This window comes from Heptranchias perlo, chromosome 16, assembly GCF_035084215.1.
Source record: "Heptranchias perlo isolate sHepPer1 chromosome 16, sHepPer1.hap1, whole genome shotgun sequence".
In the NCBI taxonomy this organism is placed as follows: Eukaryota; Metazoa; Chordata; class Chondrichthyes; order Hexanchiformes; family Hexanchidae; genus Heptranchias; species Heptranchias perlo.
Window position 1 is genome coordinate 24,853,127 of NC_090340.1, and position 27,662 is coordinate 24,880,788.

The 27,662-nt window shown below is 41.0% G+C and overlaps 1 protein-coding gene across 1 annotated transcript in view; it reads right to left on the reverse strand.

Moving 5' to 3' along the window:
• Window positions 1–388: 388 nt before the first annotated feature.
• pard6a (par-6 family cell polarity regulator alpha) overlaps window positions 389–27,662 on the reverse strand; it is a 92,258-nt gene continuing 64,984 nt past the window's right edge. The window contains exon 3 of the mRNA XM_067997457.1: window positions 389–3,880. Within this exon, the coding sequence (XP_067853558.1) occupies window positions 3,033–3,880 (848 nt within the window). The 3' untranslated portion in view covers window positions 389–3,032. The remainder of the gene's footprint in view (window positions 3,881–27,662) is intronic.

Sequence of the window (27,662 nt, forward strand, 5' to 3'; positions counted from 1 at the left end):
TGCAGCAACTCGCCAAGGCTTCTTCAACAGCACCTCCCAAACCCACGACCTCTACCACCTAGAAGGACAAGGGCAGCAGGCACATGGGAACGACACCACCTGCATGTTCCCCTCCAAGTCACACACAATCCCGACTTCAAAATATATCGCCGTTCCTTCATCGTCGCTGGGTCAAAATCCTGGAACTCCCTTCCTAACAGCACTGTGGGAGAATCTTCACCACATGGACTGCAGCAGTTCAAGAAGGCAGCTCACCACCACCTTCTCAAGGGCAATTAGGGATGGGCAATAAATACTGGCCTCGCCATCCTGTCAGCCCATGAACAAATAAAAAGAAGTTGTACTAGATTATTGGTGATTCACAAAGCCTAAAGAAAACATACTTCAGTACTTGTTAGAACTTTTATTTGAATAATCAGCATACATCTAAGTAACATTCACAATATTCTACAGCCTGAACCTTTAAGACTGCTTATCTGTTAAATATTATAAATACAAGGTTTGTCGAGTTTAAGGGAAATCAGGTAGAGGTTAAGGATATGAGTGGGGTCAAATACAAAAAGTAAGAAAAATACTGCCCTCATTTCATAAAAAATTCATATACAAAATATTCCCAGTTAGATAAAATTGCCCCTTCTCTTTACTAAAGAGATTAGATGTGTAACAATTGACAAAAATACATACATGGTCTAAAAACAACAGAAAAGTTACGCCCCACCATTGAACCCTGCTGGCTCAGAACTACCACAAAAAACCTAAAATGTGGTGGGGGGAAAAAAACCAATTTCCATTAGAAAGCAATTAAGATAAAGTAATGGTCAAAACAACCAAGTAATCAAATTCTGCATACAACTGGTTTGAAGATATGTATTAATGTGATTGTGTAGTAGTCATTCATTGATATTTAAATGGCAGTTTAAAACTTAGAATTCCTGAAAGCATTTTCACTTCAATTTGTGGTTTTTCCCTGAATGCAAGAGCCTTTTTCAGTATTAAGAAAATATTGTCTTTGTGAAAGAGTTTTTGGCAATCCCAGTTTAGTTTTGGGAGGAAGGGGAGCCAAAAAATACTGCTCATTCCACAGGAAGCTTATTAAAACTGCAGAGTCATTGTGCTTCAGACCAGTGAAGATGCTTTTGAAGTGTGCAGAGATGCAGATACTTTGATTATTGCTTTTAATCCAGTGGCCAACAGTGAATGGACTCTAGATTTAAATACATTATTAGGCTATATAACTAGCAGGCTGGGACTATAATCAAAATGTAATTGGTATTTCTCAATTATGTTTTTTCCCCCACTAAGGGGCAGAAATAATCCCTATTTTTCATTGTTAAGGACCCCTTGTTACTACAGTAGAGGTCTGCAAGGTTTGCATGTGGAAAGCAGCTCATGACTTAATCACAATTGATTTAACGTTTCTATCATTTTTAATGAAGGCAGATTAGTCATGCTGTAAAAGTTAATACTGAAACAGACTGGAGTCTGTTCTGCTGCAAAAGCTTTAACAGTCAATATGATGGTATTATAGCAGGTTGTTCTGGGAATTTAGGCTGCCCAAAAACTTCCCCAATGTGGGACACTACTTTTAAAAACTGGAAGAAAAATCATACTTAGGGCACCCTCTGAATTCATTCCTCAATAAACTCCAACTCTAGTACCGAAACTTGCAGTATAAAAAGGCATAAAATCTCAATGGTCTTGCAAAAAAAAAATCTTGAAACTTACAATCAATAGGAATTAAAATGTAAAACCATTTAAGTCAATGCAATAGTTCTCCAGAATACAGTACTGCTTAGTTTAATGCATGAAACATGATTTTCTAGTCAACTGGAGCTTCCATTTTACTGATTTTTAAAAAATTATTAAGGTTAAGGTCAGAGAAACTTGTATAAGATCAATTAGTTGAGCTATTAATTTTTGACTTAGTCACTGTAATATTTAACCTTGGAATTAACTAAAAAGTTTGTTTACATATCTCTATACCCTAATTTAAAAAGTGCATTTTTAAAATTTGTCACCAAGGGTATGTATTTGGGCTTACTTGCTTCATCAAGAACCCTTCAGGTCTACAGTCTCACTTATTTCAATGTTGAATATGGCTTTGAAAAAAAGTGGAATATAGGCTCTAACAAACATTTACAACACAAAAAGAACATGTCAAGCAGCATGATAAAGGGCATTGAAGCCAGCAGGGTCTCTTAATTTTAAGATACAGGTAGTGTTAAAAAGATAGGCATACAAGACAACCCTCATACCACCAAAATGAGAAAACCTGCTTTTCAGCAGTAAATCTAAGAGTTTAAAATTTCAAAGCACTCAAATATTCTTTCCTGGTCATGGAGCAAGACAGCTACTTTGTGAAAAGTTTTGCTCCTGTTCCACAGAAATTTCTATTCACATTTGGTCAGTTTCATCATTAAATTTTCCATAGGAGAAAGGGGCTGTCTGCTCTCAAATAGGAAATGTAAATAATTGGAAATTGCTGAGTAAGTTTTAAAAAAATTGACATTGTACTAGAAGTCATTGATGGGATGTGCAAGTTCTTGTGGTATGAGGTTATTGAACTTAAATTTTAAACACTTGTTTTGCAATTTCACAAGATACATTTAATTGTCTCCAATTGTAGGCAACATTTATTAAAATGCAACTTTGTGTAGTGATGCATTCCAGTTTTATAAAAGTGGAACCAGTTCAGGAGGTTGGCTCCTAAAGTGATGTCTAGCTAACTGAATATTGGTCATTACCAAATATACATTATATAATGTCTCATTTCCAAAATAATGTGAATAAGCATACTTCTCTGAAAGATCCTTCATGTAAAAAAAATTGCGATTTTATTCTCCTGCCGTCATATTTACCTATACCCTTTTGATTCACCACTGTCAAATATTTCTGGGTAGAAATTAATTAGATTCCAACCTCCTTAACAAGGCTCATATCAAGCTTAACAACAAATTGACTGAGAAATATAAAGTGTTATTCTGAATGCTCTGTATATTAAAAAGTGATAAAACAGGGTGGGGGAAAAAGGTCTATAGTGTTATCATTGTTCCATCTTCTCTCATGTTTCCATGGCTTGAACTTATTTTGCTGGGACTATCACTGTGAGTGTTCAAAGAGTTTAATGAGCCTTTGTATTTGCTTTCTTTGTTGTCCAACAATGGGCTGTTTAGAGAGATGTTATGCTGCAGCTTTTTAGTTAGGTCTCCATTCACATAGTTGGGGATTACTGTTTTTGGAATGTATGACGGCATGTCATTTTCAATTATTATATCGCCTTCATCTTCACTCTCTCCTTCTGCTGTACTGTAGTGGTTAGCGTAGTGTGAAGTAGCTGTTACAGTGTGCTGGCTTGGAGTACTGTCTGTTGACACACCAGAGCTACCTGAGACCCTGCTGCTGCGAATGACATTATTTCGTTGATTTGCTGGCTTCACTGTGATGATTAGATTGTGACTGTTTGCCACCATCATGTCAGTCACCTGGTCCAGTGACTTCCCAGCGACGTCAATTCCATTTACCTCTAGTATTTCATCATTCACCCCGAGCAGGCCTGTGCTCTCTGCTAAGCCACCTCGGACGAGCCGTGAGATGAAGATTCCTGGTACCTTTTCCACCCCCTGAGGGGCTACCCGCACACTGACCCCATCACGAATATAGAATCCAAGTGGTTTGTCGGAGCCGTGTTTGTGAAGGCGAACTCTACGATGAGTTTCTGGAAGGATATCAACATCAATAATAGAAGAGATTTGTCTGAAATCCTGAGGCATTCCAATCAAGATGTGTGGCTTTGACTTGTGATGGACAGGGCGCAGGACGTGAAGGCCTTTCTTCTTGCGTAGGAGAGAATTGGTTCCAAATGCTCCATAGTCACCTTCAGCTGCAGAAAGATAAAAATATTTAGTTAGTTTTCTGTATCAGAAATAACATTTTAGCTTACACATAACAAAGAGGAATGAGCAGAGGGGACAGAGTAGCACGGTAGGATTCAGCAGTTTTTCAGGTTGTAGATTTATTCCAGACAGAATGAATATCTCCATTGTTTAATCAGTCAATATTTCCAAAGCAAAGTTTGACAGGGTCCAAAGTATCCTTAAATCTGGCAGTTATATAGTTACACTTGCTGTTACAGTAAGTAAAGTCCTAGGATAAATTATATGGGAAATGCAAGTCATATTGAGTCGACAAATGTTACCGTTTGAATTTGGCATTTAGGTAGCTACACTTTCCATTGATGTGCAATGATCACTAGGAGAGATTTATTCCAGACAGTCATTTATCACCTTGATAAATGCATAGTAGAACCAAAAAGCAGAGGGATGGGGGTGAAGACACAACTCACTTTACAAACCTTTCTTGTCTCCACAGATTAGACTCCAGGACAGTCAGAAGCACGTGCTCCCATTAAAATGAATTTGACCATTCCAAGAGGCACTAACCTCCTCCCATCACAATAACACACACTGAAGAACTCTGGATAGGATACAATGACAAATCTCCATGGCAGACAAAATGTGCCAACAAAAAAGGTAGATAAAATGCCTCCACATTTGTAGGTTCTTCCCCCATTCCCAGAAGAACTCTCAAAATACTTTTATACAGAAAAGTATATTCTCTCGCAACTCAGAAGCACCTGCTCCCATTAAAATGAATGTGACCAAAGAACTGCAATTTCAGTTGCCCACTGAACGCATCATTTCGATGCATTTAAAAAGATCACATTATTTGGGATGAAATTGAACAACTTTTCTACTGCTGTTTTCCCCTCTTCCCATCCCCCCCTTATGGGATTCACAATGATAAAAAAAGTTATAAAATTCTACACTAGCTAATCCATCCTCAGATGAGAGTATGCCATTACACTATTCTGGTGGCTCTTTGCCTGACCTGAAAATCCATGCTAACTGATTCAAGTGATTGGCAACCCCAGGACTTCGATCCATGATCGCCTGAGCTGATAATCTCGAAGTAGGCTGGTAGACTAGCAGTTGCAGCAATGGGTTAGGTTAAGTTTTCCTTGCGATAATGTGGAATTACTTATGGTCAGACTATGTTAATGTAATGCCTGTAATTGGATTGGCCCTACATTCTCATGTAGGGCCAATCCAATTAAAGTTTGATTGTAAATTGAAAAGAATAAATCAATTTGGGAAAACTTTTATGGAAGAGAGTAAAGAGCAAAAAAAACAATTGATTTCTGATCAAACCATTAAATTGTTAGTCTATTACATTAGTGATCTACTTAATTTGGACTGATTAGCTAACTGAAGCATTTGTATATTTTTAGATATAGCATTCCTTCTAAGATGTAATTACAAAGACATTTCAAAATGCAGTTTTTTCCCCTTTTTTCAAACATGCATACAAAAAAGCATTTCAAATTGAATATTAAAATTCACATTACATCAGATTCAGTGCTTGAAATGTGACGTTGCTTTATCCAGTGTTACAGCTCAGATGGCATAACTGGATATATTGCTTATTAGCAGCAATGTAATAGATATTATTTAAATCACAAAATTAAAATCTTTTGAGAGCAGCTGTAATATAAATACATACAGTGGTCATATTAAAGTTGTTCAGATTTGCTACACTACAGGACAGTAAAACAAAATGTCCAAGTATTTGAAGGCTATATTAAAACTTCTATAAAGGCAATTACGAAATAGACTAACAATGGACACATTTTCTCCTCCCCACCCCCATCCTGTACAGAGTCCAATTTTCTTGGATTTCATTGTCTGTACTGGAGGATAATATTGTGACATTTCTGTAAAGCTTAAGGTAAGGTCTCAAAAATCCTCCAATCAACCCAAATGCATATTATGGTGGTGCAAGTCAAAAGTAATTGCACAATATTCAAAATAATATGCAATATAGAATTGTGGTAAAGTTTCAGCCATTTTACGTGCCTTTGAAGCCTCCATATGCAAGAAAAAATTCTAACCAAAAAGCTGAGCTTAGCTTCATTGCCTTGAAAAGGACCTGTTTTTGTAACCTAATTCAAAACAGTAACTAGGGCTTTATGAATTTAAATAACTGACTATTTCATTCAAAGAGCCGCCAAACAGACAGACGTTTGAAATCACATAGCATGTTTGTGTTCCAATTGAGTGGCTCAGCTCATCCCTCAAACTAACTACCTGGTGATCAACAGATTCATCATCTTAACAACGGGAGTAATTTTCAACTTTTCTGCCTGGGCCGTAACCTGGGGGAGTGGATTGCCCATCTATTGTAGCACCTGACCAATTTTCATCCCATTAAAATTAATGGATGAAAATCGAATGGGTTCTACATTGGGCAGGCAATCTGCTCCACCAGGACACTGCCCAGGCAGAAAAGTTGAAAATTACCCCCAATACACTGCGTTAAACTGTGACATGATTTCTGTGTGAAGCTGGCTTTAACCCTTTATGTACCATGACAGAATCAAAAGCGAATACCAAGTTAAATCTTAGCCAAAAATGCTTCATTTTGTCATTTTGAACAAAACTGCTTCAATAAATTGTGAAGTGCAAATGAAACTTTTACTTTTTCCCTTTTACAACACCTTAAAAACAAAATCTAACATGTCATTTGTTCATCACTATAGGTTTAAAATTGAATGGGTCCTACAATGGGCAGGCAACCTGCTCCATCTGTGTTCAGATTACTACTGACTGGGTCAAAATTAGCCCCAACTCTACTTGTTTAGATCTAAACCTGCTTCACAAATTTGAAATCTATTTAAGCAGGATGCACAGAGGAGAGACTGTAATCTTCATATTATGAGATTACGGGTCCACAATTATAAACATACCCTAAAGGGAAAGTTTTTAAAAAAAATCTAGAATTCTTGTTGCAATGTGGAAATGTGTTTACCAAATACAAAGTTATACTGCAGGAGTAAGACTATTCCAGCAGATATAGGAATAGCAGCAAATAATGCATTTCAGACGGTAGGAATTAAGGTTTTACCACAAATTCATCTACATCAGATATATGGATGGAGTGTCTTAAAGCTTTGCCAGACTGCAGGCATGTTATTCTACATTTGTGAAAAAGCATTCCTAAGTGATGCTCCATTAAACTGCAGTAGGTAGCCAATTATGCATAATACAGTTCAGAAATGTGAGATGCAAGCATTTCAACATATCTGATAGCTTTCTGTAGCACTATTTGGTTTTAAAGCAGAAGAGCCAGATCTACTCCACATTAAGTTATATGTATTTGTTTGAGAGTTGGTAATACAGGAGATACATTCAACGCGCAGTGTGGAATTATGCAGAACAGGAGGTCACAGGTTCAAGCACTAGTTTGTGCTGAATTAGCTAACTAATCTCAATTGTAACACCGGAGCCAACAACTGGTCTCAATATCCCTCTATCAGAGAAGGAAAAAAAACACTAAAGGGACACTAAGGGAATCAACAGATATGGAGAAAGGGCGGGAAAACGGAGTGGAGGTAGAGGATCAGTAATAATCTTATTGAATGGCGGAGCAGGCTCGAGGGCCGAATGGCCTATTCCTTATGTTCTAAAACCAGCTAGGACCCCAGCTCACAGATACTATATCATGACCGTTACTGGATGGGTGTATGAGAGATGAAACGGTACAAGACTCAGCAGTAGAGTCCACTGATACTCTGAGGTCATACATGAAGAGTGGTCACTAAAAGGAAGGTTAACCGATTGCCGTTGGCTCCATCTTTGGGACCTGGAACTCAGTCTCTTGTACACAGAAGTTCAAATGCAGAGTTAACGATCACTTATTGAAGTTACACTGGGGCACCAATGGGCATGTTACAAGTTTTCCAACATCTAATCCATGCTTTAGTTTTTTTTGTATGTGCAGCACCCACCAGTCAAATTTGAGAGAAACACCAGGGGCGTCATTTTAGCACCCGCTATCGGGTGCGTTCCTGGCGGGGGGCTCCGAGAATCCAGGCGCGGGACCGGAGCCCGCCTTGAACCCGCGCACTTCCAGGTTCCCCGCTGACGCGCCGGCGTGCGCGCGCAGCCCCCACTGGTGGGAATCCCGCAGGCAATTAAAGCCAGCGGGATGCCACTTGAGAGTTTTTACCTTGGTATTTCAGGTCATTAACAGACCTGATTAAGGGATTGTGTGAGGAGGGGTGGGATTTTAGAGCAAACTGGGACTGTTTCCCACACTGGGGGAAACACTCCCAGGTCAAATGGACGTGTTGCAGCCATCAGCCTGTGGCAGCTGCAAAGGTCCATTTGACAGGTTGGGGGGGGGGGGAAGCGGAGACCCTCACCCATTGCAGGAGGCCACTCTGTCACTTGGGACAAAGTTTGGCCTTCACCACCCTCCTCCTGACAGTCAAAGTCACCAACCTGCATACTTACCCCGGGGTCCGGAGACATGTACCTACCTTTCGGACCCCCTCAGATGTATATCTTGCGGATGGGGGCCGCCGTAGCTGCAGTCATGACCTCCTCGGAGGGCGAACAGCATCACCAGCCTCGCCGTCCAACTCTGACACGTGGAGCTCCACAACAGTGTGCTGTGACACATCCACCTGTACAGCAGGAGGGAGGGCTATCTCAGAGAGAGATGTGTCGCAGAGGGCACTACCCTCGCCACAGGGTCCACAGACCGAGGCTCAGCCTCCTGGACCTCTCGGAGCAGCAGTGCACACGGAGGCTCAGAGTCACCAGACATGTAGTCGTGGACATCTGCAGCCTCTTTCATGCCGAGCTGCTCCTGGCTGGCCCGAGCACCATCTTCTTACCTGTCGCTGTCAAAGTCACCACTGCCCTCAACAACTTCTCCTCCGCATCCTTCCAGGGTGCAACCGGGGACATCGCCGATGTCTCTCAGTCGTCTGCATAAAAGAGCCCTGCAAATACACCTACACCCACTCTGCAGTGACACAATGGGTGGCATCAGTTGTGGGTCCTCAGTGATTCTCAGGAGAGGGCATTATTGCACAAACCAGACAGGATTCGCGAAGACATGGCAGTAGTGGTGCCAATATAATATGTAATGTGAGTTGGTCAGAAATTCAATACAAGTAACACCCGTGACAAACCCTCAAACACCCTTGTGCATCCCCTTCATGCTCATGACATGTTTGCCTTACGCTGCCTACTGCACATATGTGATGCATGCCCTGTGGCTGCAGCACAGGTAGTGGCAGGTTGAGTGAGGTTGGCCGTGAAAGAGATGCACGAGAGGGTGAGTATGAGATAGAGCCATGAGATTTGTAGGAGGATTGGGTTGAGTGGTAGTGGCGAGATGAGTACTGGCGAGGTGAGTAGGTGCAGGTAAGATGAGGATGAGGTTTGAGTGGGTATGAGGGGTGATGTGACAGAGTAGTGTTGGCAGTGCTGAAGGAGATGTGGGGTGGGGGGCGGTGATGTGGCAGATGGAGTGCAGGGGAAAGACTATGTGTACTCACTTTGGCTGACCTACTGAGGTCATTGGAGCGCCTCCTGCACTGTATGCAGGTGGGCGATGTGTTGGTTGCGCTGGTGACCTCCTCTGCCACCTCGAGCCAGGCCTTCCTGGTGGCAGAGGCAGGCCGCTTCCTCCCGCCCGCCAGGGGGGGGGGGGGGAAATCTCTGTCCTCCCCCTCCTCCCCACCCCATGTATTGATACCTGGAGTGAGGCATCATTAAACTGGGAGCAGCCTTCCCCCTGGGCTGCTCCATGCTGTAATTTTTGCTATTTGTTGCAGCATCTGTCAGTGGAGGACTGCCCCTTTAAATAGAGCTCCTCCAATTGACAGATCTTACTGTGCATGTGCAGCCCGCCCGACGCGCAGATCAGCAGTGGGGAACCTGGAGGAGCAGGTAAGTGGATCCAATTAGTGGATTGTCTGCTATGATCGCGCGGGAAGCAAACTAATTTCACCGGGCGCGTTACCCACGCGCCCGATAGCCCCCCTGCCGAGAACCCGCAGCCCTGCTAACATCGGGCCCCAGGTTTCATCAGTTTCTTCCAGAGCACTATTGGGAACCCAATATATAATTAATAAACAACTTCTGACAGCACTTCATAGTATTATTCTGGGTTCATTAGCCCAAGTGAATCAAAAATCAATACCAGTTGGGCTGCTGCTTGGGTAATTTTAACTGCCAAACTTATCCCATATTGATCAGATGAGTTATTAGGGCAAGTCTAAACACACCGTTGAGATGAGGCAACCATTTGGCATCTTGCTGACAGCATTTTACAATATGTGGCCTTGGGCAGTTGGGGTGAATGCACAAGGATAGAAGTTATACAGTAGGAGCATTTGTAATTGATGACCACTGGTCTTTAAAATTCCTGTTACATGCTCAAAAGGAATTTAACTTATAAGGCAAATATGCTAGGAAGGAGAGATGGAGAAGAGAATCATGCTGCAAAATAGAGTCTATAGTTGCTTGTTTAGCAATTCAGCTACTTTTTTTTTGTTAGTTATACAAAAGCACCGAATACACAAATCGAGAGTTGCTTTTATATTGCACTAAAAACCTGCGCTAGTAGTACTGGTTCCTGACACGTGGTTCTAGTGCAGCCAGTTTAACCTTGCCAGGATTCTGGTATCTTCCTGGCTGCCGGACCTTAGCAAATTTACTTTCTGGTTGCAGCCGGCTGCATCAGACCTGTGTGTTGGATGCCGATACTACCAGCATGGGATTTAGTACAATATAAAAAGCAGCTGAGAGCACCATTTTTTTTTTTAAAAAACACTATATTGAGGTACTTTAAGAAAATAGTTTTGTTCAGTGGCCAAGGCTTTTTTCCTTAGCAAACCCTGGCCTACCACTGAGCAAGTTCTTTTTAAAAAAAAACCTTCCTGAATTTCAATTCCTTGCCAGGTCACAACACAAACTGGCAGCTTGGGACTGGCCGGAGCTTCAAGTTACTCTTTTTAAAATAAAGCCTGATGCTACAGTCAAGTTTATCAATCAGAAATGTTCTACTGGGCAAAGAGTTGTCATTTGTAGTCTGAGTTATCATTATTTAAAATAACTTTTGCAGTAATAATAAAAACCAATCATTTCACCAGGAAATTCTCTGCAGAAAATTGGTTCCCTGTGGCCATGCAGAAGAATTGCACAGGCAATATTTCCATACCATTCACGTGCAATATTTTGTCTCTTTTCTCCCTCCCAACACACAAATTAGACAGACATGAACTAGACCCACATCATGCCTTTATTTTTCCATAACTACCTGCTTGGTTGTGTGCTGTTCTAGAAAATCAAACTGAACAATTTTACTGATGGAAAGGAACAAAATGTACCATCTTCAAATGTAGCTGCTTACATTAGCACCTATCCAATCTGAAATGGAGAGGAGGATGATACTCTTATAGCTGTGGCCAGGCATCCTTTAGTTAGTAGTGGCCATATGGAATACTTCTGTCTTGAGTACAAATAGTGGTAGCTTTAGGGATCCAGTTCTTTTTATTCCCTGTCTCTTTTTTTGAGAGAGAGAGACACACACACAATTTTAAAAATGTACATAAGACAATCCTTTTAAACTAGAATCTTTGAATTCAGCGAGGGTAACTTTTTATTTATAGGTGAGCACAAGTTGCAGCTTTAAGCAAAAAACATCCTCAGTTTTAAAAGATGTGCTGAAAGAGTATAGAGCAGGACATCCCATTATTCAGTCAACTGTTTCAAACTACCACATCACATCAAAATGCCAGCTTATAATGGTGATTAAAGAATGTTTTGGAATTGTAATTATGTTATCCTGCCAGTGATGCAACTCTAACAAGGGTGGGGGTGAACAGTTCAGAAGTAGTGTTGATACAACATCTGAACTCATAACAATTAAAGGCAGGGGATCCCAGATAATTAGAAGACACTCAGATTATAAACAATTGTCTGGCATCATGAAGTGTTCTTGCACAACAAAAAAGTATACTCCTGTCCATGGAGTGCCTGATGTACTGAATTTTCTATTTGCAGTTTTAAATCCAAGATCTTCCCATTTTCACCACTTGTGTGGTCTTCAGCTCCATGGAATAAAAGATTTTTGTTCTGTGGCTAATAAATAATAATGGAATAGGAATCTGGCTGCTCAGTTCACATGAATTCAGCATTCATGACTGCAGGGAAGACTGATGAGGAAAAAGGTGAAAAACATCTTGTATATTCTATACCACATGCATCAGTTAAACATTGGCAAACAGTAGTTTATATAAAATAATTGCTCACCTGTGACACATACACAGTTCAGCAGTTCTGAGCTTTGCACTAGGGAAGGTTCACATGAATAGTATTTGTGAACCTTTGCTTAGGAATGGCAGATATCAAGGGAGCATTCTACTTTTAATGAATCAATTGGCCAGTTTATGTGCTGGGTGGATTCCAGTACCTGTTCCAGTGCCCTCTCTCAGGAAGTTTGACCCCCAGAATAAGCATGGGAACAAGTTACAGAATGACGTGGGAACAGAGGATGACAAATTTTCAGCACTGATTAACAATTGTTCATTACAGCAAAACAGTGTCCTCCCTGCAGGAAGTATGTTGCCTCAATAAAATTCAGACTCCCTTCCCCCATATCATCAGGGGTTATTGGCACTCAAAATTAGAATGGGCACATGGCAATTATTCTGCTATATGGGACTAACACCACCAAGATCATATGTAGTTCCATATCTTAGTGGTAGTTCTTAAGGAAGGGTAACACAATATGGATTTCTGTGAGCCTTCCCTGGAGAATTTCTTCAAACAAGGTTGTTTTTTAAAAAAAATATAAAGTGGCCACTTACTAAGGATTAGCCTTGCTGGGTTGAGCAATTTATTCTGAACTTTAATGTCTCATTTTTCTTCATTGCCAGAAGTCAAGAGATCTGAACAAAGTTTACACCACAACTGAAAACATGAAACTAATGTGCAGATATAATGTGTTAACATTGGACAGATGCTTTAAAGGAATACTGAAAAAGATTAAAAAATGAACTTTAGTGGAAGACTGATCATGAAGTGGGGTACTGCAAGAGAAATGGATGTAGTTCCTACCCTGTGAGGCAAGTATCCTTTATACCTGTCAAGCCACACATTTAAGAGTGAAGTAGTTGTGAAATTTTGCAGAACTATTGTCTTTTCACCAGAGTGAGCAAAGGGTTCAGAATGTTCTTTGAATTCCATAGATTTACTGCAAAAAATGCCAAACTTGCAGATCAGGGATACAAGTGTGAGACACACCAGTATCACCTGCGTGTAAAACTACTGAGGAAGTAGTTGTTCGCAGGTGCATAAAGATAACCATCATGGTAAGAAGAGTACTTGGAGAGAAAGTTAGAATAGCAAAAAAGACAGGCAAAAATGGAGGCAAGGCTGAAGAAGGAGAAGAGAATAGTCAAAAGACCTAATGAACATTTTCTAGAAGTACTTAAGAGAATAGCACCAATCTGCTGTACAGTTGGTATATAGTACATCAAATAAAGGGGTTAGTGTGGCAGAGATACTGGAAAAGGGGACTAAAAAAAAAAAACTGATTTACATAGCGCCTTTCGATCTCAGGACATCCCAAAGCGCTTTTGAAGTGTAGTCACTGTTGTAATGTAGGAAATGCAGCAGCCAATTTATGCACAGCCAGCTCCCGCAAACAACGAGGTAAAAATGACTAGGTCGTCTGTTTCAGGTGTTGGTTGAGGGATCAGTGTTGGCCAGGACTCCCGGAGAACTCCCTTGCTCTTCTTCGAATAGTGCCATGGGATCTTGTATCCACCTAAGGGGGCAGATGGGGCCTCTGTTTAACATCTCATCCAAAAGAGGGCCTCTCCAACAGTGCAGCACTCCCTCAGTACTACACTGGAATGTCAGCCTGGATCATGTGCTCAAGTTGCTGGAGTGGAACCCACAACATTCTGACTCAGACAGACAAGAGTGCTATCACTGGGCCACTATGTAGCATGCTATTCTGCTAAACATATTGGAATAGAAGGTTTGAAATACAGCATTAGTCATAGTTGTATAAAGGATGTAAGCTATTTGGTAATGGCCAGATCTACAGTCTTGCCCAAAAGATCATTCCCCAGTCTGTTTAACAATGAACATGGCAATCACATGATACATTTAACAGAACAAGACTGTGGTATGTTCCTTCCAGCAGCTTCCAGCTGTATCCTTAGCAACAAGTGTAAACAAACTATTCTGAACATTCCAGGTGACAATTATTAAAGCATTCAGTGATGCAACAATTGCCCAACTTGCTCACAAAAACAAAAACAGAAACCCTCACTGTTCACATGGGTTCAAATGGTCATTAAATGTTGCAACTATGTTAGCTGGCTTTAAGTCAGGTGTACATAAAATATCAATGTTATGTATGGGTACCCAAATTAAACAATTTTCACAGGACACCTCCCTGAAGCTCAACAATGGTGAAAAAATTGAGGCTAGCAGATCTTTGAGAAGGTCAGTCAACATCAGTAGAGATAAAAAAACAGATTGATGTTTCAGACAGCATCCTTCAGGGAGTTGGTTTTATTTGGATTCCAGAAGACTGATGTCTGTGCTCTGCTTTGCTGAGTTTACTTTGCTAAATCCAGCTCTTACCCAGTTTCTTGTGGGTTTGAGATGCTAGTCTGCCAAAATCCAAAATAATGTAGCATTACTATAAAAGCACCTTAGCTAAAACTGAATTCCACTGTACCTTTTGTTATCACTTAGGTGATCATTTGGCTGTAACAATTGATCTGTCCTGGCCTGAATTGCAACCTGTATGGATCTGACAAAAGGTCATCGACCTGAAACATTAACCCTATGTTTCTTTCCATAGATGCTACGCGACCTGAGTGATAGCATTTTTGGTTTATATTTCAGATTTCCAGTATCTGCAGTATTTTGCTGTATGGATGTGTGTGGCTTCTTTGTAGATGAAAATTGGGATTTTGTTGTTTGATCAAATTAGTGGCATTAAAATAGGGGTGGAAATATTTTCACATACTGAAACAAATTTTATTTAGAAGTCCCTGCTCAAAAAAGCCACCCTTAATCAAACTACCCTTTCTGACTGCTGTCCCATCTCCAAACTCCAAGATCCTCAGATGTGTCATTTCCACCCAGCTCTGTGCCCATCTCTTCCAAACTTTATTTGAATCCCTCCAGTCTGGCTTCCACTTTCCTCTCACCAAAGTTACAAATGACATCCTATGTGACCCTGGTGCATTAGACTTCATAATCCTCTCTGCAGCATTCAATATGGTTGACCATGTCATTCTTCAACGCCTCTGCTCAGTTGTCCAGCTCCATGGGACTACCTTAGCAAGCTTTCAGTCCTACTTACCTGAAAGTAACCAGTGCAGCACCAGCAATGGTTTCCCTTCTTCCACAATCACTTCTGGGGTTGCCCCAAGGATCTATCCTTGGGGCCCCTCCTCTTACTTATGTACGTGCTGCCTCTTGGCAGCATTATCATCCACAGGCATGGGGGTCAACTTTCACATGTACACTGATGATCTCTCCACCACCTCTCGACCCCTCAGTGTTGTCCAACATTAAGTCATGTAGAAGTTACAACTTTCTCTGGCTCAAAAGACCAAAGCCATTATCTATAGCTCCCACCACAAACCATGTTCCCTTGCTAGATTTCATCCTGCTTCCTGGCCACTTTTTCCAGACTGTTCACAATCTGGCATCCTGTGTCACCCCAAGTTGAGCTTGAAACCCACATCTTAGTTATCAAAACTGCTTATTTCCACTTCTGCGACACTGCCTGCTTCTGCCCCTGGGCTTCTGAAACTTTTATACATGCCCACTTCACCTCCAGATTTGACTGCTTTAATACTCTCCTTGCTGACCTCCCTTCCTGCTCAAACTCAAATTAGGCCAAAAACTTTGCCACACACCCATCACCTATCTTCTTGCTGATCTACCATTGGCTCCCTGTCTACCAAATCATTAAAATCCTCATCCATAAATCCATTCATTGCCTTGCCTCACCCACTTTTCCAGCACTAAATCCCCCTCAAACATGCTCTTCCTGACTTTAGCTTCTGTGCATCTCCTCCCTCCCTTCACTCCATTGGTGGCAGAGCCTTCAGCTGCCTCAGTTCTACTCCCAGGGATTCCCTTCCTAAACCCCTTCATATCTCTCAAAAAGCCTCTTTATCCAAACTTCAGTCATCCTTCCTAATTTTCTTGGCTCAACACCTATCTCTGTGACTATTTTTATGAAGTGCCTTGGGATGTTTCTTCATGTGAACGGTGCTATATAAATGTAAATCAATTTACATTTATATAAGCAAAGACTGACATCTTCCAGTTGAAGCTTGAAGCCAGAGTTCCAGTACTCTACTTCTCCCTGCTTGTCCACAAGGAAGTTCGGAAATTGAGGCTATGGTCTCTGTTGAACACAACAACATGCGTTGTTGAATGTACAGTAACCAGCCAGTATTTTATTCAATAATGTCTCTGCTTACTGGCAGTTACATGCCGGTATTGAAATACTTCGAGATCAGAGGATTCAAGTGGACCTGCCTAAATCAATTATAACCAAAGCCCACTGCATTAGTTTTAAAATAGCATGGAAACCATTTGACCTGCACAGATACCACAAGATGTTCTTCCAGCTACACATTAAAGAAACATATAGGATTTAGAATATCTGCATGCATATCAACATGGAATATGTAGAAATAAATAGGACAGATACTGAAGGAAGGATTGTTTGGGAGAGGGTACTTTAAAATACTTGTGTCCAAAAGTAGAACTAAAACCAGATGCATCACAGCAGGGCCAATGAATAATTCAGGAATACTAATAGATGTAAACATTCAATGGCAAATGGGTTATTGTTCCTTTTCCCTACAAGCTCCACATGGACTCAGATGGGTTAAAATTGTAGCATTTTTACAGAATGAGGTCACCTGGCTAATATTTTAAAATAATTTTGCTGCCCATTTTCTCCAATGTTTTCTTTATTCAGTAGAATAGTCTAGCTCTTCATATATTTTGGCAGCTCACAATTGTATGTTATTAATGTTTAACCCTTACCATGGTTTGGTGGTTGGGGGTGGGGAGAATGATTTCTGGCATTAATTGGCTGGATAAAAGTAGCTCTGATAAGGTTACAGGTAGTTACTTCAAGAACTCTCTGCCTTTTATCTTGGTAGGTGGAGATAACGAAGATAGGTAGAGCTAATGAAGGTCCAAAAGAACAGCCAGCAATGTCCTGAGGTAAATTACAGTACAACAGTAACCCCAATAAGAAAACAATTTAAAGTGGAAAACTTACGTGGTTATACATACACAATGAGTGTGGTGGGATAATCAGGAGGAAGAGTCAAACAAATTGTCACAGGGACTAGATTGGTATTCTACGTTCCGACCCCAATTTGCATATTGATAATATGGCAGGTATTTTATCTTCTAATGTAGTCACACTTAGTATTTTTATGGCAACAACTTCCATCTAGTTGAGAACTGGCCATCACCATTCTCTCCAGATACTGCTGGCCAACAATTTTGTATTTTTTTTAAAACAAGGGTGAAGTGTTAAATTATGTGGCTATATCTGACCTAAAGATTACTGCTTTCATGAGCAAGGCAGTGAGCTGATGTGGCTATTTAGCTCCAGGATTCTGAGGTTGGCCTAACTTATGGGTAAAGGCACCGCCCAGTACACTACTAAGTCGTACAGATGAAATTAAAAAAAAGGTCCTAGATTCAATTCTTGAAGTCTGCTGAATTAGCCGATCTCAGCCAGGACAGCAATTAGGCTTTAATGCCCCTGTGCTACAAGGAGGGGAAAATAGTACCAATTATTATCCCCTTCTTATTGCTGCCCAGTGACACCTAAGAGAGTGTTCACATGGCTGATGGGATCGAGCTCAGCTGCGATGCCATCCACAATCAAAGTTAGCCAGACTTCACTGTCTAGACTCAGACCATGAAGAACGGCCATTTGAGTAAAGTATCAGTGGGCTGCTGACGTGGTGAAATTGTACCACAGAGTTACATTGGGGTTGCTGGCTTTTGTACAGAAATAAACAAATGCTTCTTGGCTCTTCCTTTTACAACAGACTCCAAAACGTCTGCCACTAAAAACTGTCCTCGCCCAAAAGATTTAGAGTAGTAATAATTCTAGACAGTTGTATTACACTGCAATAAGATAACTGAGCAGTGGATATTTGAAACTGATTACAAGGCAGTAATCTCATCTGTGTTAAGAGGTCATAAACCACAAGAGTGAAGTGCTCATCCGAATCCAAAAGGAGATTATAGCTTTTTGTTTTCAGTCTTTATTAGGAGCCTGCAGGGGTGTTATTGCAGACGTTGATGGCCAGGATGCAATATTGCACACATTGAAGCATTAACTGTTTGTGACAATCAATGCAAGCTTATCAAATGATAACAGCTGATTAGATAATAACTGTCAGTATATATTGGTTTATATGATGCTTCGTTGGTTATGAACCAATTATAATCTGTACTAGCAATGTATAGATGAAACAATCAAGTAACTAATCAGTGGATGGTTAAATTTTCATACTATTAGTTCTAGCACTGTTCCTGCAGGTCTTCCTTAGCAACAAGCACCACAGGCACCAATGTGCCAACACGTAACCAAATCCATCTGGTGGCTGTATTGTTCAAAAAAAATAATGGAACACAAATGTGACCCATAAATACCTTAACATCAAAGACAGACAGCATTCTCAAAACAGGAATGCTCCTGCCTGTGCATTAACAATTGGAGGGAGGAATGTTCCATTTCTCTGAAAACATTTTGCTTCTCAACACAAAAAAAGTACTTGCTTGAAGTCCCTGATTCTAGATCCACTTCATATTTTCTTTCATGACACAGATTTGAGCTGTGTAGTATTGTGAATGAATATCTGATTAAAAGAACAGCCTGGGACCACACTGCTGAACACCAGAGACAACCAGAATGAGATCAATACTGACTGGCATTTGCGTGCAGGCTACTTCTTGAGGAGCATTTGTGGTGTTGACATGCTCATGTGACATTCTCCACCTGAGCCACGTCATACCTACACTAATCCACTTTAAATTATTTGATGATTTTTCCCTGAACTTTTAAAACTTGCCACTTGAAAGTCAGCTGTCTTGTTAGATAAAGTAGAGCAAGGTGCATTTCAGAAAAATTGTCTACAAATTCTGTATCCTAGAATAGTATTTTGTGGCACTTCAACTAAAATCTGTACAAAGATTGGAACAGAAAATAGATTTTACATTCTCAGAAAAAGGTACTTCACAGCCAATAAATTACTTTTAAGCAGTTAACTTGTAAGGAAATGCTGCAGCCAATTTGCATACAGCAAGGAAATAAATGACCAGATAATCTGTTTTTGGTGGTGTTGGTTGAGGGATAAATGTTGGCCAGGACATTGGGAGAATTGCTCTGCTCTTTGAATAGTCCCATGGGATCTTTTACATCCACCCAAAGAGGTAGACAGGGGACTAACATCTGAAGACTGCACCTTCGACAATACAGCACTCCCTCAATACTGCCCTGAATAGTCAGCCTAGTTTACAAAATCCTGGAACTCTCTTCCTAACAGCACTGTGGGAGAACCTTCACCACATGGACTGCAGTGGTTCAAGAAGGCGGCTCACCACCACCTTCTCAAGGCCAATTAGGGATGGGCAATAAATGCAGGCCTCGCCAGCGACGCCCACATCCCATGAACGAATAAAAAAAAACAAGTCTTCGAATAGGGCTTCAATCAGTGACCTTTTGACTCAGGTGGGAGTGCTATCACAGGACCAAGCAAACTCCTAATTAATAGAACAACTTAATGGTCTTGAACTTCTTGTAACACTTATGTTCTGATATATATTTTTATATCCTAAAGAAATGCAAGGGGTCAAAACTCAATTATTTGGCTACATTTGATGCATCAAGTACCTAGTTAGCTATAAAACTTACCTGTTGAATTTTTCACACGGTTTAAACACATACTAAAATAAGTCAGGACTATAAAAGTGGGACCCTAGCATCTAGACGTTGGTGCTGTGGAAAGAGGAATCAGAAGGGGGAATAATATCAAGCTTGTTAAAAGTAAAAATTAGATTGGGATGGAAGTCTGAGCCCCAAGATTATGAACAATGCCTTTAGGCTGGACACTTTGGTTACACCTATAGAAAGTATAATTGAAAGGTCTACCACATTTAGAAGTACATACTTTGCATAGCCAATAGGACTCAGTAAAAATCTTATATAATATGGCCAAAATTTGGAATGAAACTTGGTAGTCAGCCCACTATGCTTAAAACTAATTTCTGCCCTTCTGTTTAAAAGAAACAAATTGTACACAGCTGTGTGTACAAAGCTAGCCAAAAATCAATTTTAAATGGTACCACACAAAAACTGCTGTGGCTTCAATGTTGTACTCTTGGCTGATCAAGCCAGCTATGCTTTTATTTTCCATAGTAATGTAATTCTGGTTATTGGTTACTACACAAGGTTGTGTTCAAATTAAATTGAGGCACTGTTGCCAGGATACTAGGTCACAAACTACTGCACCAGCAGAGATGGCATTTAAAATATTACACTTCCATGTAACCTGTCTGCCCAGTATAGCCATTTTATAATTTGTTTCAAGATGCCAAATTTTCTAGTCAAGAAAAGGCAGCTGTGGTGAAGACTCACCAAGCAACAATTTTACCAGATAAAATTTAGCTTGTATTAGAAATCTAATAAAAGCAGCAGCTTTATGCAGAGAATACAAATAAAAATGTTTAAGAAATGTACAAGGGAGTTAATATTTTCAGTAATCTAGTAGCCCCAGGTTATCAATACGTTAGTCAGGCTACATTTCACTGAAGCCACATCAACCCAAGAGGACGATTGAGAGTCACTCCAGAGTACTGGTTTTTCAGTCAATGCAATTAAACACATTTATATACTACATTTTGGAAACCAAAGCATTTTAGTTTGACCGACTTAAGTTGTCATGCAACTATTTGCAAACCAATGAAGTACTTCAGCAAGATTTTCTCCTTAATGGAGAACAACAGTTTCTGTAGTATAGCTGCTGTAAGGATGGTGTCCTATAGCGTGCCAAAATATCAAGGTATTTGAGAAACAAGTCTAGTTCTAACTAATTTAGTCATAAGCTGCTTTCATATTGATTTTGTGCAGTGCGAGCACACCTCACTGATAGAATGTTAGGCAAGGGTATTAAGGGTTAAGGAACCAAAGCGGGTAAACGGAGTTAAGATACAGATCATCCATGATTTAACTGAATGGCGGAACATGCTCGAGGGGCTGAATGGCCTACTCCTGTCCCTATGCTCCTCTACTATAACTGCCCATTGCTATAGGATCATCCTGAAGTAGTGTGGATTTGGCAGGGGAGTGTGGGTAACCCCCAGCTTCCTTTCTCCACTACCAACCTTTCTCCTTAAACACCTCTCCTTCACCCTCCACCTCCAGCAAAAGACAGGAGCTGATGGACCCTTTTGTCAGTAAGATTGAGACCATCTGTTAAGCTGTCTGCAACTTCCTCCCTTTCCCCTCAAGCCAAACCTTCCCCCAGTATCCCTCCTGCCCTCTGATCTTTCTCTAGTTCCTTCATCTCCCCATATAGTCTCATCTGAGCTCATCTTGTCCACAAAACCCACTTCTTGCTTCCTTGACCCAATTCCCACTAAAGTGCTGACCACATAACTTCCTTTCCTCGTCCAAACTAACTGGCATTAGAAATGTGTCCCTCTCCTCAGATACTGCCCATCCTCCCTTTCAACATCACCATCACTTCCTTCCTCAAAAAACCCACCCTCAATCCCTATGCCCTGGCAAACAACTGCTCCACCTCCAAACTCCATTTTATGTTCTCAAATGTGTTGTTGCCTCCCAAGTCCGTACTCATCTTTCTCATAACTCCATGTTTGAATCTCTCCAAATCAAGCTTCCATCCCTGATGGCACCGTTTCAAATGACGTCCTCGGTGACTGGTGCATTATCCGTCCTCCTCAACCTCGGTTTTGACAATCGACCACACCATCTTCTTCCAACATCTTGCCTTCATTGTCCAGCTCAGTGAGATTGCTCTTGCTTGGTTCCACTATTAAATATCCAACCATAGCCAGAGCATCTTCAAAAATGGCCTCTCTTCCCACCCCTGCCCCGTTACCTCTGGAGTCCCCAAATGATCCATTGTTGCCCTCGCCTCCTTCTCATTTACATGCTGCCCCTTGGAGATATTGTATGCTGGCAAAACCTGTTAACCCCTCCACTGCCTGTGTTGTCAGACAAGTTGTCTGGCATCCAGTCTTGGATGAGCCACAATTTCCTCCAGTTAAACATGGGGAAGATTGAAGCCATTGTCTCCATACCCTCAACACCGATTCCATCTCCCTCCCCAGCCAGTGTCTCAGGCTGAACCAGACTGTTCGCATGCTCAGCATTCTTTTCAACCCCGAGCTGAGCGTCCAATCCTGTATTCTCACCATCACAAAGACCACCTACTTCCACCTCTAATGTCACCTGAATCCGCCCTGCTCTCTTCTACTCCAATTAGATACCAGTGGGTCAAGAAACGGTGGTAGCTTAAGATTCTAGTTTTACAGCACCAGTAGTCTGATTTGTGGGCTGCTTGTGCCAGGGAAATTGACCTTTCCACCAGGAGCATGCTCTACTTGCAGACAGAAGAGTGTTCAATGTGCAAGTCGTGATTGCCTCTCCGCCCCCCCCCCCCACCCGACCCCGCCACCCCCTTAGCCCGCTCCATTGCCCACCTCCTGGGACTTGAGCAGCCTGCTGCTGCGGCCCACCCAACATTGATCTCTTCGTTCGGGTGAACTGCCCATGGAGGCAGCTACTTGGGCAGAGTATGCTGATGAAGTCCTAGGACCAATTTCCATCAATTCTCAAGTCTCTCAGTTCAGGTGTGCATTGGTCTTGCAGTGCCAAGTCTGGGTCTGTAATCTACCCCTATATTTTCTGAGTTTGTAGCTTTACATTTTAGGACTATATACCAAAAAAAAGCAAGTCTTCACTAAAATGGGTTTAATTTTTGAAAAACCCTCACATTCATATTCTGACCAACTGGGATTCACAGAAGCACACAAATTTATAATTTCCATTTTAATAGACAAGAATTTCACTCATTGTAGTCCTGAGCTACAGATGTAGGAAAATGGCTTTTGGCTTGATGGTGGCGCAACTACTGTCAATCTTTATTTTCCTCCCTTATCCAAGGTCATAAAATCAAAGCTTACAGCTTTCCACCAAAAACAGTGGTGGAAGCAGAATCCCATAACAGCTTTTAAAAGGGAAATGGATAAATATTAGGCAGCCAGTCAGCCCATTTTGTCTGTGCTGACTGTCTAAAAGAGAGTTATTTACTTAGTCCTATTTTCTTGCCCTCTCCCTATACTCAAATTTTTCTTTTCCTAATATTTATCCATTTCCCTTTTAAAAGCTGTTATGGGATTCTGCTTCCACCACCGTTTTTGGTGGAAAGCTAGTACTGGGGTTCAAAGAAGGAATAGATCATTAGGTCAAGTAACTGAACATTGATTTCCTCAAACTATTGTTTATAATGATCACGTTCAAGGAGTCTTGTGCAGGGAAGACCATAAAGGAGTGCTGTATGATACAGTCATAGCAAATCATTAAACATAAAAGAGCAAACTACATCTCAATTCACAGCACACTAGCTGCAGAGGTTAAATATAACAGCTTGCAATATCAAATTTACATAAATTAAGTAGCATTGGGTGACAAGAAAAATCTCAGCCATTATATTATAAAAGCCACCAAAAGCAACAATGGGTGTGCGCTACAGTCCAATTGCCCTTTTGCAGCATCCATTGACATTCAAGGAGGAATAGTTGATACCCAGGAGCAAGTAATGTTCCGCCCTACTCACTGGAGAGGGTGGGGAAATCATAGAAAGGTTACAGCACGCAAGGAGGCCATTCAGCTCATCGAGTCCACGCCAGCTCTATGCAAGAGGAATCCAGCTAGTCCTACTCCCCTGTTTTATCCCTGTAATCCTGCAAATTATTTTTTGAAAACTTACAAGTACTTATCCTGTTCCCTTTTGAAGGCTATGATTGAATCTGCCTCCACCACCCCTTCGGGCAGTGCATTCCAGATCCTAACCACTCGCTGTGAGGAAAAACTTTTTAAAAAAACACACACACGTCACCTTTGGCAAAAGAACCAATCACCTTAAATCTATGTCCTCTGGTTCTTGACCCTTCCGCCAATGGGAACGGTTTCTCTCTATCTACTCTGAATAGACCCTTCATGATTTTGAATACCTCTATCAAATTTCTTCGCAACCGTCTCTGTTCCAAGGAGAACAACCCCAGCTTCGCCAGACTATCCAAGTAACTAAAGCCCCTCATCCCTGGAATCATTCCAGTAAATCTCTTCTCCACCCTCTCTAAGGCCTTCACATCTTTCCTAAAATGCGGTGCCCAGAACAGAACAATACTCCAGTTGTGGCCGAACCAGTATTTTCTAAAGGTTCATGACTTCCATACTTTTGTACTCCATGCATCTATTTATAAAGCCCAGGATCCCATATGGTTTTTTAACCGCTTTCTCAACCTGCCCTGCCACCTTCAATGATTTGTGCACACATACCCCTAGATCTCTTCCTGTACCCCTTTTAAGAGTTGTTTCCTCTAGTTTATATTGCCTCTCCTCATACTTCCTACTGAAATGTATCACTTCGCATTTTTCTGTGTTAATTTTCATCTGCCACTTGTCCGCCCATGCCACCAGCCTGTCTATATCCTCCTCACTGTTTACTACCCTTCCAAATTTTGTGACATCTGTAAATTTTGAAATTGTGCCCTGTACACCCAAGTCCAAATCATTAATATATAATCAAGAAAAGCAGTGGTCCCAGCAGCGATCCCTGGGGAACACCACTGTACACCTCCCTCCAGTCCGAAAAACAACCGTTCACCACTTGCGTTTCCTGTCCCATAGCCAATTCTATATCAATGCTGCTACTGCCCCCTTTATTCCATGGGCCGCAATCTTGATAAGCCTACCATGTGGCACTTTATCAAAACCATATACACATCAACTGCATTGCCCTCATCTACCCTGTAACCTCATCAAAATACTATCAAGTTAGTTACACTCGATTTGCCTCTAACAAATCCATGCTGGCTTTCCCTAATCAGTCCACGCTTGTCCAAGTAACTGTTAATTCTGTCCTGGATTATCATTTCTAAAGAAGTTTCCCCACCACGGAGGTTAAACTGACTGGCCTATAGTTGCTGGGTTTATCCTTGCACCTTTTTTGAACAAGGGTCCAACATTTGCAATTCTCCAGTCCTATGGGACCACCCCCATATTTACAGATGTTTGGAAGATTATGGCCAGTACCTCCGCAGTTTCCACCCTTACTTCCCTCAGCAACCTAGGATGCATCCCATCCGGACCAGGTGACTTATCTACTTTAAGTACAGCTAGCCTTTCAAGTATCTCTTCTCCACCAATTTTTAGCCCATCCAGTATTTCAACTATATCTTCCTTTACCGAGACTCTGGCAGCATCTTCCCCCGGTAAAGACAGATACAAAGTACTCATTTAGTACCTGGACCATCCCCTCTACCTCCATGACTAGATCTCCTTTATGGTCCCTAATCGGCCCCACCCCTCCTGTTATTACCAGTTTACTGTTTACATGCCTGTAGAAGACTTTTGGTTTCCCTTTTATGTTGGCCACCAGTCTATTCTCATACTCTCTCTCTGCTCCTCTTATTTCCTTTTTCACTTCCCCTCTGAATTGTCTATATTCTGCCTGGTTCTCACTTGTGTTATTAACCTCCCATCGGTCATATGTCCTTTTTTTCCGTGTTTCATTTTTAGTCACTATCTCTTGTCATCCAGGGAAGGATCAAGAAAATGTGTCAGGCAGGGAGAAAAAAAAAATAAAATCGAAAAATTATGTGAATGTGTAAACCTGAAAGAACGAACTCCCCCAAACTTTCTTATTCCTTGAAGGATTTCTTTTTGAAACTTTTTTCCCAGTGATAGGAGATGAGCCAATAAGAGAGGGAAGACAATGTAACAAACAATGGTTTAGACTTACTGGAATTTTTTATTCCAATAATGTACAACAGGGGTTTGGAACCCCAGACTTCATGTCCATAGAATTTTATTCAGCAATTTTCCTCAAAAATAAATAAGTAGCGCAGCAAAGACTTCGATTGGAGCCTGAGCAGAATGGGAGCCCAAGCTAAATAAATACACTGAAAGTAGTACATGACTGATTTATTTGTACTCAAAAAGGCAGGGAGTGCATCTATTCAATGAATCACTGCTTGAAAGATACTGCTGAAATGAATAATCCCAATCAGTCATTCCTCATTCTTTTACCTGAATGGCTTTTATATGTATTCTTTTCATGTATTATTTGGCAGTGTGCATATCTGACTGTTCACAACAACTGATTTACTGATAATGGAATTAGGTGATCCATCACTCTGGACTGAATGGAATGTGGTGCTGAATACCACAAGCAGCACATCACTCGGTAACCAAGGTGCACGGGCACACGTATCTTGCAGTAGCTGGAATGTTTGCTAATAAATGTGTAGCTTATCTTTCATAAGAATAGGTCTTCCCCCTCCCCCTCAATCACCTTGGAGTGAACTTTTACAATTTTAAAATATAACTTGAATAGACACAAAAAACCTATGGTTTAAGTATATGGTGCACTAAAGACCATCTCCTGTAGCTTTTGTGGAAATTCCACAGTACTATGACAAACATGTGAACAAGTATATAAAGTGAGACCACCTCCCCCCAACACCAAAATTTCAAGTAAAGATTTTCTGTAAATGTTTGTTTACTTTTGAGTTTGCACAGTGGTTGATTTGATTTTTTTTTAAATGCCAAGATCCAATAAAGTGCCAAAATGGCAAGTTCCATCTCAGGCAGGTATTGGGAAGCAGGTTATAATTCTGTTCTGGAACTAGATTGATCCCACAAGCAGAGAATTGGGTACTGAGCATTTTATTCATTATAGCACTCAAAAACTTAGAAGATATACCAATTTAGTGTGAGTAACAAAGAGCAATTATTAAAGGGATTAAAAAGAAGTGAACTACATACTGCACTAGCCATCTTTCACAAATCAAACTCGAGACTTAGAAATAAAGATTAATACTTTAAATGTTATCAAACATGCATGTCATATCAAGTTATAAATTAAACAATGCAAGTGCCAACTTTGCCCACTTTAATGAAAGTTAACCAAACATAGTAAAAGGGTAGCCAAAGGAAAGGTGGAGTCGATTAAGGATAAAAAAGATCATTTGTCGAGGCAGAGGACATGGCTGAGGTACTAAATTAATGAAGACTGTTGCAAAGTATTAGAGAAGAGAATGCTGCCAATGTCGCAGTAAAGGAGGAGGAGGTAATAGCAATGTTGGAGAGGATTAAAAATAGATAAAGGAGGTACTTAAAAGGTAGGCAGTACTCAAAGTAGAAAAGTCATCCGGCCCAGATGGGATGCATCCTAGGTTACTGAGGGAAGTGTGGAAATTGGGAGGCTCCGGCCACGATCTTCCAATCCTCCTTAGATATGGGAGTGGTGCCAGTGGACTGTAGGATTGCAAATATTACAAAAATGAGGAGAAATAAACCCGACAATTACAGGCAGTCAGCCTAACATTGGTGGCGGGGAAACTAAGACAATAATCTGGGACAAAAATGAATTGGCACTTTGAAAAGTATGGGCTAATAAATAAAGTCAG